The sequence below is a fragment of the Cynocephalus volans genome, chromosome 12 (assembly GCF_027409185.1).
Source record: "Cynocephalus volans isolate mCynVol1 chromosome 12, mCynVol1.pri, whole genome shotgun sequence".
NCBI classification, from domain to species: Eukaryota; Metazoa; Chordata; class Mammalia; order Dermoptera; family Cynocephalidae; genus Cynocephalus; species Cynocephalus volans.
Window position 1 is genome coordinate 607,294 of NC_084471.1, and position 12,626 is coordinate 619,919.

At 47.9% G+C, this 12,626-nt stretch overlaps 1 protein-coding gene across 9 annotated transcripts in view; it reads right to left on the minus strand.

Moving 5' to 3' along the window:
• The window catches only part of PPP6R2 (protein phosphatase 6 regulatory subunit 2), a 128,976-nt gene that overhangs the window by 13,663 nt on the left and 102,687 nt on the right, over positions 1–12,626 (minus strand). For all 9 annotated transcript variants that reach the window (XM_063115785.1, XM_063115783.1, XM_063115784.1 and 6 more), the window contains 6 exons: positions 8,378–8,515; positions 6,965–7,030; positions 6,289–6,401; positions 5,823–5,936; positions 3,554–3,680; positions 2,450–2,602 (listed from right to left, as the gene is read on the minus strand). In XM_063115785.1, coding sequence (XP_062971855.1) covers positions 2,450–2,602; positions 3,554–3,680; positions 5,823–5,936; positions 6,289–6,401; positions 6,965–7,030; positions 8,378–8,515 — 711 coding nt within the window. The remainder of the gene's footprint in view (positions 1–2,449; positions 2,603–3,553; positions 3,681–5,822; positions 5,937–6,288; positions 6,402–6,964; positions 7,031–8,377; positions 8,516–12,626) is intronic.

Genomic DNA, 12,626 nt, shown 5'->3' on the forward strand with positions numbered 1-12,626 from the left:
CATACAAAAATTAACTCAAAATGGATGAAAGACCTAAACTTGAGAAATAAAACTGGGTTGGCTGGTTAGCTCAATTGGTTAGAGTGCAGCCTGATCACACCAACGTCACAGGTTCAGATCCCCTTACTGGCCAGCTACCAAAAAAAAAAAAGGAGCTAAAACTATAAAACTCCTTGAACAAAACACAGAGGAAATGCTTTATAACAATGAATTTGGCAATGATTTCTAGGATATGATACCAAAAGCAAGGCAACAAAAGAAAAAAACACAAGGTGGGTTTCATCGAAATTAGAATTTTGAGTGTCAAAGAGAGTAAAAAGATAATCCATAGAAAAGAAGAATATATCTGCAAATCATGTATCTGATAAAAAAAAGGATTAATATCCAGAATATGTAAACAACTCCTATAACTCATACAAAAAAACAATTCAGACATGGGCAGAGGAATTGGATAGACATTTCTCCAAAGAAGACATACAAATGGTTAATGAGCACATGAAAAAATGCTCAACATCTTTAATCTTTAGGGAAATGCAAATCGAAACCACTGTAAGATACCTCTTCACACCCATTAGAAAAACTATTAAAAAAAAGAAAAGAAAAACAAGTGTTGGTGAGGATGTGGAGAAACGCGAGCCTGTTGGTGAGATCTAAAACAATAGAGCCACTGTCAAAAACAGTTTGGAGGTTCCTCAAAGAGTTAACCAGAGAATTGCCACATGATCCCACAATTCCACTGTTAGGTGTATATCCAAAAGAACTGAAAGCAGGGACTCAGACAGAGACTTGTGCACCCTTGTTCATGGCAGCAATATCCACAAGAGCCAAAAGGAGGAAGCCACCCAAGGGCCCTCTGATGGATGACTGGATAAACAAAATGTGGTCTATATGTACGATGACATATTACTCAGCCTTAAAAGGGAAGAAAATCTTGACATATGCTACAACACTGGACAAACCTTGAAGAGATTATGCTAAGTAAAATAAGCCAGTCACAAAGAGAAATACTCTGTGATCCCACTTACACAATGTACCTAGAAGAGTCAGGTTCAGAGACACAGGTAGAGTGGTGGTTGCCAGGGGCTGGGGCAAGGGCAGTGGGGAATCAGTGTTTAACTGGCACAGAGTTTCTGTTTGGGGAGACGAGGAAGTTCTGAAAGTAGGTCGTGTAATGGTTACACAACACTGTGAATATGCTTGATGGCACTGAGTTTAAAAATGGTTTAAATGGTAAATTTTATGTTATGCTACTTTACCACAATAAAAATAAGAGGAAGAGTGTGGGACAGGGAACTCTTTTGAACAGAGAAAAAGTAAAGTAGATCTTTTTAAATTGCTGCTCCCTTGATCCAGACTGGAATTTCAATCTCAGATGTGCCTAATATCTTCTAAATGCTGGAAGAACTTCTGAGGCGTACAGTTCTTCAGTCCCAGTTCCGAGGCTGGCTCATCTGGGACTGAAATGCAGGGAGATCCCAGTTTCCCCGGAGCAGAGGCCCAAAGGCAAGGCAGAAGAGAGGCGCTGTGCCTGCCAACAGCACCCATTTAGGGCGAGGCCCTGTCCACTGGCACCCTCTTCTGACGGGAGCAGCCCTACGCTCTCTGCAGCAGGCCCTGCTGCCTGAGTTATTAGGCACATCTGTGATTAAAATCCCAGTCTGGATCAGTCGAGCAGCAATTAAAAAAGATCTACTTTACTTTTTCTCTCTTCAAAAGAATTCTCTGTCCCATACTCTTCCTTTTTTTATTTTTAAAAGATGACCAGTAAGGGGATCTTAACCCTTTACTTGGTGTTGTCAGCACCACGCTCACCCAGTGAGCAACCGGCCATCCCTATATGGGATCCAAACCCGTGGCCCTGGTGTTATCAGCACCGCACTCTCCCGAGTGAGCCACGGGCCAGCCCCTCTTCCTCTTATTTTTATAAGAGGCACCAGCATTGCTTGGCTGTCACTGCCCACCCATCCCTCTTCCAGACACCCAGAGCATCCCACAGGTCACAGGCAGCATCAGCTGAGTGGAGCAGCATTTCCCACTGGCTTTGATAAGAACTAGCAGGGTGACCTGCTAGGGTGACCTATTGTGGAAGACGCAGAGCTTCTCTTTTAGGATGTTTTATATTTAAGAGCTACATTAAGTCAGAATATGAGAAAGGAAATGGATGTATTACCCCATTCCTCAAGCAGGATTAGAACCCTAACCTTGGCTTTCAGGGCAATTCTACGGCAGACTCACTGCCTTCTGTGAGGCACGGCCTAGGCTCGTCTGCCCGCTGCTCAGAGGGCTCCACCAGGGACCCGTGGTCATACCCTGGGACCCAGGGCTAGAAGCTCACCAGGGCAGACCTCTGCTAGACCCTGCTCTGCTGCCCCAGCCTGTCCGTACGTCTGGCCTCGGGTCATGTAGGACACACGCACAGACCAGCAGGGCTGGTGTGCAGCCCACTCACCAGCAGGAGGTCCATGGTGTTGAGCCGGCAGAGCTCCTGGTTGATGCTCGGCGTGTTTGTGTGCAGCAGCGCGGCCATGAGGCGAGCACCCTGCAGACGGGTGTTCCCCAGGGGCTCCTCTAGCACACCGATGGTGGTCAGGATTGCTTTTTTCTGCAAACACAGGAGGCACCACCCACTTGGAGCCTTGTGACCAGCATGGCCACTGCCCCATGACCGGGGCATGCATGTGGGGGCTCCTCAAGGCAAGGCTGCCTACAAGAGGAAATGAGGGGGATTGGGTGAAGAACCCCACTGCTCCCCTTAGGGCCCCACACAGAGTGGATGAGGGTGGTCGGCCACTCCAAGGAAGCCCAGGGCACTCTGGCCTGGGTCCGCCAGGCCCAAGGGCCATGCCCCTCAGCATATGAAATGTGTCCTGGAGAGAGCCACCAGTACCAGTGAGAGGCATGGGGCTCTCTGGAACACGCCTCAGGACTAATGTGGGAAAGCTGTCTCATCAGGCTGGACGTGGGTATTTTCTGACCCCCTCACGGTCCACATAACACTTTCCCTTTTCATTAACGGAATGTTCAGGCTGACAAAACAGAACCTCTGTCTCCATGAAGCTCACTTGCTAGTGGGGGAGGCAGACAATGAGCGATTTGATAAATAAGTCGCAGGTAGATCAGAGTGGGGGCCAAGGAGAATCGCTGGGAATGCAGAGGGGCTCACAGGTGAGACAGGACAAACAGGAAGGCGGCCCTGGCTGCCCATCACTCTCTTCAATGTGACCTCCCTCCGGAGCCGAGAGTCCCTTGGCTGGGGGACCCTGATGTAGAGGCCAGGCCTGTGGCTCAGTCTCCTGGGCAGACTGCAAAACATCCAACCCTCAGGCCTCCCTTCAGAGGCAGAGACAGACATTCACAGATCTGGGGGTGATCCTGGAAACACCTGTTTGGCATCTACCTGGCAGTTCTCAAGTGAGGGTCTGGGAAGGGTGGGGTCAGAGACCATGCACCCACACTCTGCCTCATCAGGATAAACGGCAGGGTCCCCTCCTTGCAAACCATCCTATCCTACAATGTCTGCAAAGGCCCCCAACAGCCGTCCATGGCCATTTACCTTTGGCGGGTTGAGCAGGAGCTGGTGGAAGTCCTTCAGCCACGGCTCGATGCCGTGCAGGACGCTGCTGCTGACAGCACATGGCCTTTCCAGTCCCTGAGAGAAGGGGTCCACCAAGCCCTCTGTCCTGTGGACGAGGAGAGCAGATGGAGACGGGGTGGCACACCCAGTGCCTGGTCCACACCCCACTCACCCTGCCAGCGCTTCCACTCACTGTCTTCCTCCAAAACAGCTCTTTTTAATTTTTCCAAAAAGAAATCTCAAAAGTGAGACTACACAAGGCCTTCACACATGATTTGGTGGCCGGTCCAGAGAGAAGAGAAAGGTGCTGGAGGCCTCCAGGAAAACATTTCCAGCTGATCCCCACGAGCATGCAGCCGGTGAGAAAGCCAGATTGGTTTCCCGCTGCCCCTCAGCCCTGGTGGGGCCGTTCCCTGCACCTGCTTTGGAAACATCCCTTGTTGTCCACCATCCTCAGCTGAGAAAAAGGGGGCAGGACTGGCCATTGTTGCTTTGGCTTTTCCAAGCAAGTTTCTCTGAGATATTTATTTTAACACTTTTTCTAATTATAAAATGAATACATGGTCATTATAGAAAAAAATTTAAATACATAAAAGAATAAAAAAGCAGAGAAACAGCTGACTTATCTCTATTTTCCTAACTTTTACACCGTCCCCTCCATCACATGCAGTGTTGGGCTCAGCCCTCGGAAGAAGCCCAGGCTTCCTGAGTTTACGAAGATAAAAAAATCAATACTCTGGTTGCCTAACTAGAGAAAATGATCATAATGTCATAATTCTATTTTTAGGTAATAAACTAAATATGAATTTGGTAGTACCAGAAAGAGAGAGGTTGCTAATAATCCCACTACGAAGATTAAGCCAATTTCTTATCATTTGCCTGTTCTTTTTTTTCTTTTTAAAAAAGCATAGGCTATCAATGCTGGAGGGCTAAATGAAGTTTTCTCCCATGTGTGGAAATAAGGGACTGCAGGCACCTTGGGAGAGGGAGACCATTAACCCAGCGCGTGATGGAACAGAGCGGACAGAAGCATCCCGGGAGCAGTGTGGCCCAGGCTGCAGGGAACCTGACTCCACGGATTGGGCTCAAGGACCTGGGAGGAGCCCGAGGGGAGCACCAGAGGACAACGCCCACTCTGCTGTCTCTGCTGCTGCTCACAGGGTGTCCTCCTGGGACAGGCTCATCGGCTCGCGTTGGCCCCCGTGCTCCAGAGCAACAGGGTCAGACACTTCCTGAAATTTCTACCTGGCATCCTTGAAGGCACCTGTACCCCTAGTGAACTCAACCTTTCACCCAAACTGGTTTCTGCTGTCATCTGTCTCTTCCCACTCACCATCTCTGCCTTGACAGGCCTACGACAGCCAGTATGGTGACCTCCCTAGGGGTCACAGCATGGGGGTCCCTCTGAGCAAGCTCACCCCTCCCCACCCATATACCGCGTCCATGCCTGCGCCCACACAAGGACCCCTGCTACCTTTCCCCAGGGATTGTCTCTGACTACGTGAGCCTCTCAGGTAAACTCCTGACCATGAGGCCACAACCGCCAGCCCCCAGGTGATCTGTTCTTGTGGACCCCACAACGTGGCACTGAGTGTGGTGTCCACTGCATTTACCCACTGCATCGCATCCTGCTTACTGTCCTGTACCAGACTGGGAGCAATTAAAGAGGAGGGGCCACACCTCAGTTTTCTGTGTCTGCTCAGGCCCCCACGTTTGGTGACACAAGAGAGGACAGCTGCCTCGAAACGAAGTACTGAGTTCAGCGCTCAACAGGGAGCATTCATCTGCGCAGGCTCAGGAGACACAGGGGACACAACACATGCCCTGCTCTGCAGGGCGCACAGTTGGGCATAGGAGACAATCGTGTAAACAAGTAACAATGTGCCACAGTGGAAGCCTGCAGCAGAGACACACGCGCACACTCGGGGACCAGTCAGGACAGTCCTCGGGGAAAACCTGCCAACCACACCTATTTTGCATGTGTCTATAAACACCTGCCAACTGATGACAGTCGCTATCTTTAGGCTGGGGTGGGACCATGACTGAGGGTGCGTTATCACAGGGGACTTAGTTGCAACCTTAAAGTTGACCTTTCCAACAAGGGGAGTCTATCCATGTTATTACTTGCATAATCAAAAACTAATTTAAAACACAAAGGACATAACCCAGACAGCTCATCTGGGCAGCCATGTCTCTGCAGTGTCAGAGTCAGCTCGCCACAATGCTTTCCCTTGTGAGACAGACTCACCCAACCCGCCTTGTCTCCAGCAAGGTGAGTAACACCTGCATCCCGCTGATGAGGCAGCTCTCGGTCTGGTCTCCGTTGAACATGTTCTTCAGAAGCTGCTCCACACAGTCCTGCCTGTCGGACACACACGGAGGTCACTGCCTGGCAGAGCAGACACAGACAAAGATGCATGGACGGCCCTTCCTCCCGTGGGGGACCCCAGCAACACCCTAAACATGCTCAGGTTCAAGGCCAGGTGCCCAGGGCTCTGACAAGGCTCCTGTCCCTGCTGGCCTCAACTCTCTAAACCTGTCAGGAGAATCCCCTGAAGACTCCTTCCCTGAGAAACAAGCCTATCAGGTTAACTTGGGCTCTGAACCTAGGGGAGCATTTCCCAACCAGCTCATCAGAATCTGAATCAGAAGTGGTGGCAGCAGCATCGAGCAGGGCTTGGGGACACCCCAGCACCATGGTGCCCAGCACTCACGACTCCAACGCTGTGAGCAGGGGGTCTGGCTCCAGAGCCTCCTGAAGCTGACTGCCCTGGTCTCTGCCCAGCCTGACAATGTCACAGAGTGCCTGAGAAGCATTCGACTGCCTCTGAAAAGACAAGGGAAACCGAGGAGGACCGTCAGCAGGGACAGCCTGCTGGGCGGAAGCCGCATACGACCCACAGCTTGCTTCTCTGACCGATGTCAGACTTTCTCTAAACCGGTTTTGTACAAAGGTTCCAGACGAACAGGTTCATTTCAAAGAAGCCTGTGTCTGCCTTTTCTATGGTCAAAACATAGATCTGGTTATTATTATTATTTTTTTAGGTGTACTAAACTATCCCTAGGTATCCAAAATGGGGCTCATAATGGTCAAATATGCTATGCAGATATTGCTCTGAATCTTGATCCAGTTTAGAGACATACTGAATATATGACCGTGTTATCGACAGTGTGCTATCAATCTGATAATAAGTAGCTATGATGATCCAGGATGAGTCTCGTGAGCTAATGAACCTAGGGAAGTTGCTACAGAGAAAACAGAGACTCAACCTTTCCAGGGAAACATGAACACCCCTCGCCCCTCCCATGAAAGTCTAGATCCCGTTGGTTCAGGAACTAGCAAGACGGGGGCTTCATGCACAAAGGTGGCTCTGGGAGCGTCCCACTCACATCTTCGTCCTGACTTGGATGGATCAACTCCACCAGTCTCTGGATGATCCTCTCTTCATTCAGCCACTGAAAGGGGAAAAAAGGCCAGTCAACGTCTCTGTCACGTCTAACTGTATGAGAGGAAAGTCCCCTGGTGCTGCAGAGGTTCACATGCCCAGGCTTCCTGGGATAGAGACTCTGCCTGACACGTCTGTCTACCCAGACCCAGAAGGAACCCAAAGAACTAGCAATGACTGAGTTCTGTGAGTGGCCCCAAAGAGTATGAACGGGGAGACGATGTGCTCCTGTTGTAGTGGTGCACCTGCAAGCTCTGTCTTCAGGACACATATCTGAAGACCATGATGCAAATGAGCTGGATGCAGAAGCCAGAGAGACCTCTGCTCCCTGCAGTATCAGGGCCTCCCCAGGACCACGAAGAGCAAAACGGCTCGGTGAGGACGCAGGAGTGCTGCAAAAACTAAAGCATGTGACCCTTCTCGAGTTGCAAGGGTGATGGGGGCCAGTGTGACAGTGTTGGGGCCCTGGCAGGCCTGGGCCCACAGAGCTCCTCCAGCACTCTTCAGTGCCCTGTGCCTCAGATGCCTTATCTGAGAACAGGATGTCCTGTCCCCACGTGGCTGCTTTGCAAACCGAACAAAGTAGTCCAGGTAAAAGGCTGCTTGGCACCTGGTGACAGAGGCTTCCCACTAAGAGCTCATAACAAGAGCTGATATTTACACTGCATCCCTGTGTGAAGGTTAACTGTTGTTTGTTACCCATCCTCAGTGGGGGGCTGCTCCATGAGGAAGAACTACGCCCTCAGGACGCCTGGCTCCAGGAGCTGGAAAGTGAGCACAAGACCTGACAGTTGACTCTCTTTTATATAAAACTGCACTGTAAGCAAAGCCTGCAGACGACCGTGAACAGAGATTCGCCCAGCAATGATCTCCTGGGCTTCTCTGGGCTGGGAATCCTCTTCTCTGCAGGCACTGCAGGCCACTCCTTTCCCTGAGCACCAGCACAGTGCTCTGTGCTCACAGGCTCCAGGAGAGACGACAGTCCCTTGCGTGGAGCCGCTGGTCGGCTCCTGCTTTCCTCCCTGGAACGTGCTGGGCCTACAGCTCACAGTGAGGTCACTGGGCTCCCGCTCTAAGGCCACGGGGTGAGAAAGGGAGGAAGGTGAGGAAAGCCCACGTGTGCAAAGTGCTGAGGGAGCAGGAACCTGTCTGCTCTTTGCTTCTGAACGGGCTGAGACAGGACAAAGGGAACAGGGTGGGGTGGGGTGGGTGGGGAGCATAAGCCTTGACGAGAACCCCAGGCAATGCCAGAGGGAGAACAATTGTCCAGTGCAGAGCTGGGGGTGCAGGGCACCCTGGTGCATACTCAGGAGACGTGCCCTGCCCTCGGGGAATGGGAGGGGCTCCTGGGACTCACAAGCAGGACTTCCTGCCGGAGCCCGGCTGGCTCCACACAGCTGACCAGGCGCAGCAGCAGGTCCATGAGGGCTGAGGTGCCAACATGCTTCAACACCAGGCTGATGAACTTGTCCTTCTTCTTCAAGAACATAATCACCTGAAACCAAACACGCCAGATAAGACGCAGGGCCGACCCTTGACAACCGTGAGATGCGCCCTCCAAGAACTCGCATGAGAAAGGTTAACGTTTAATTATATTGAGCAAAAATGATGGAAAGACCTAGAAAAGCTGTAAGAAAGACCGCTCCTAGGACAGGCAGTGGTGTGTGTGAGGACCCGGGGCACACGGAGGTTTGCTGCACAGCTGAGGCTCTGTGCTCACGGGGGCCAGGCCTCCCCAGGGGGACTGTGCAGGCTGCTGCACAGGTTTCTCCAGCAGAAATGAACGCTGTGGAGGAAGCTGAGCTGGGAGGTAATGGTCATTGTCAACAGTCCTCAGGCCTGGAACACAAACCCAAAGAGCACAGAGCACACAGAATGCCCATCAGAAACCTGTGAGTGGCTGAAAGGAGAACAAGACCGAGGTTTTAGAAAAAAGAAAGAGGCATCATGTGACCGGCTGGTGACCAGCGCCAACAAGGTGTAGACAGCTAAGCGTGACGCTGTGGCGGGTGGGGACACAGCACCCACCACAGGTACGGTGGGCAGCTCAGAACGCAGACTGTCAGTGAGAGTGGAGACAGAGGCGGAGAAGCCTGGGCTGAGTCCCTGTCGGCCACAAGTCTGTAAATTCAGCTCAGTTGACACAGATGAAGGGCCTTCTGTGTCCAAGCTGCTGGGCTGGGGGCTGGGGTAGAGCCAGCCCTCCACCGGGAACATGGAGAAGGTCCACCCAGCTGGGGGACCTCAGCCACACTCAGGAGGGAGGAGGGTGTGGGGAGAACAGGGAAGGGAAGGGAGGAGGAGGAGGAGGGAGTGTCTCTGAAAAGGGTGCCTGAACTCAGAGAGAGAGAGCCTAAGAACAAAACAGAGGTGGCACCAATAGCAGTATCAGAAATGAAATGAGCAATACCACCACAGATCCTACAGACATAAAAACTACTACGAGAAGTTAATATGAACAACTTTATACCAAGTTGTGTAAGTTTAGAAAAACGAAAAATTTCCTTGAAAAATACACTTCTCTAAACTGACAAAAAACCCCAGAAATTCTGAATCATTCTAGAACATTAAATGAAACAAAATTCATAATTAAAAGCCTCCTCATACAGAGAACTCCAGGCTCTATCGGGTTTAGCAGCAAATCCTAAGAAGCATTTAAAGAAAAATAAAACCTCAATCTTACACAGACTCTTCCAAGGAACACAAAATAAGAGAATGTGTCCCATATCTTTGTACGAAGACAACACCTTGATTCTAAACCTGATAAGGGCATTGTAAGGAAGGGAAATTAAGGGCCAATCTCATTGATGACCATGGATAACAAAAATCCAGCAAAGTAAAAGAAGCTTAACATCACAATCAAGTTGAGTGTGTTTCAGGAATGTAAGGTTGGTTTAATATTAGAAGACAAATCAGTATAATTTACCTATTAAGAGAGTAGAATAATGATATGATCAAGTCAACAGAGTAAAAGCACCTGATACATTTCAATGATTTATGTTATAAATTTTTTAAAACTAGAAAAACTCCTTTAAGTTTAATTTTTAAAAAACTGTAAAAATCCCACAACAAACATCACACTTAATTGTAAAACGTTGAGAGCTTTCCTCTGAGGTGATAAATAAAACAAGGAAGCCCACTATCAACACTTCTACTCAACACTGTACTAAAGGTTCCAGCCCATGCAATAAGGCAAGAAAAAGAGATAAAAGTATACAAATTGTAAAGAACAAAATAAAGTTGTCATTAAACACAGCTGACATGATCCTGTACATAGATAAAACAAAAGAATACAAAGGTAAATTATTAGAATAGTAGTTTTATTGATAATCACCAAAAACTAGATATCCTGGATACCTAGGAATCAGCCTAGATATCCTTCAACATGTGAATGGCTAAATAAACTGTGCTACATATACAACATGGAATACTACTCAGCAATAAAAAGGAATGAACTATTGATACGGCAATAAAAAGGAATAAACTATTGATAAACTATTAGGTGAATCTATAGGGAATTATGCTGAACAAAAAAGCTAATTCCCAAAGGCTACATACTATATGATTTGATTTGAATAACATTTTGAAATGACAAAAATTTTAGAAATCGAAAGCAGAGTAGTGGCTGCCAGAGATAAGGGATGGGTGGGAGGTAGGGGCAGGAAGAAGGCAGGTGTTATTACAAAACGGCAAAACCAAGGATCCTTATGGCTTTAGAATGGTGCAGTATCTGGCTGTGATGGTGGATACACAAACTTACACACTGATAAGTTGCACAGAACTTAATATACACACGCACACACACATAAATGAGTACAAGCAACACCGGTGGAATCTGAATAAGATCAGTGGCTTGTATCAATGTCAGTATCCTAGTTGTGATGTTCTACTGGTGTTTTACAAAATGTCATCATTAGAGGGAATTGGTCAAAGTATACAAGGGTTTTCTTCATTTTATTTCATACAACTGCATGTAAATCTACAATTATCTCAATAAAAATTCAATAAAAGGATACCACTTAGAATAGCACAAATATATCTAACACCTAAGAATCAATCCAATGAAAGATGTGCAAGCCTGCTACACAGAGAATTATAACATGTTCTGGTAAAATTTCATTTACAAAAGCAAGTGGCAGGCTGGTTTTCACCTGTGGACTAATCCCCCATCTACAGCCAATGCAAACCTAATCGAATTCCAGCAGGTTTTTTTCTTTTTGGAGGTGGGGAAAAGGGGTTGGGGGCAAGGGAGAGTGTGTAAACTGACAAATTCATAAAATTTGCTCATTCTAAAATAATGCAAAAGGCAAAGAATAGTAAAAATCTTGAAGAAACACAAAGTGAGAGGACTCACTCTAACAACTATCAAGACATATAAAGCTACACTGTACCAATGTCAATTCCAATTTTGATATTGAACCATAGTGGAGATAAAACCACTGGGGAAACCGGGGGAAGTGTACACAGGAACTCTCCAAACTATTTTTGCAAATTCTTGTGAACCCATTACATTTCAAAGAGCTTTTTAAAACCTCAAAATAACAAACTAAACTATGCAGCTCTATGTCAGGACAGTGACCCTGAGGAGGTGACGGAAGGTAGTGACCAGGAGCAGCTCAGGGAGGCTCCACTTCTGACAGACTGGGCTGTGCTCTATGTCGTGTGCTCCTCTGCACGTGTGATAAGCTTCACAATAAAAGGCTGAAAAACAATGTACACAAAGCAACACGAGTATTCATTAATAGAACTCCTGAGGATCCATATGGAAGAGGCACAGTCAGGATTGTAATGATACAGGATCTGCAAGAATGCAGGAGAGGCTGGGGCCAGCTCGACCAAGCCTGCCTGCAGCTCCGTCCAACCACCGCTGCATCTGTATGACCTGTGTCCTCACAGGGCTGTTTTACTTTTTTCTTTCTTTCTTTTTTTTGACAGCTGGCCAGTATGGGGATCCGAACCCTTAACCTTGGTGTTATCAGCACCGCACTTTAACCAACTGAGCTAACCAGGCAGCCCACATTTTTAAAGGGTTGTATAAAACAAGAAAGAAGAATATGAGACAAGAGATTATTTGTGGCCCTCACAGCCTGAAGTATTTACTATTTGGCCCTTTACAGAAAAAGTTTGCTAAGTCGCATGCTAGACAGCGCCACACGGATGTAAATGGCGAAATGGATCTCAAGTCAAACAAACCAACTTTGAAAACACTGTATGAGATCAGCAGAGCAATTTGAACATTTCATGCATATTTGATGAAATTCAGAAATTGTCATTAATGTTTTAGGTGGGATAATGGTATTGTGGCTATGCTTATAAGAGAGTCCTTATCCTTTAGAAACACATACTAAAATATTTATATATAAAATGATACACTGTCTCCATTTTGCTTCAAAATAATCTGGGGTGGGGGTTGGAAATAAGGGGGTGTGGAAGAAATAAGACTGGTCGTGAACAGATAATGTGGAAGCCAGGTCACAGAGACATTTTCTCTAATTTATAGATATTCGAAAGAATCCATAATGAAGAGCTAAGAAAATGCTGTCCGTCCTTTCATTGACAGCCCCACTTCAGAGCCACTCACAGAATTTCAGGAGACCCAGGAGAAA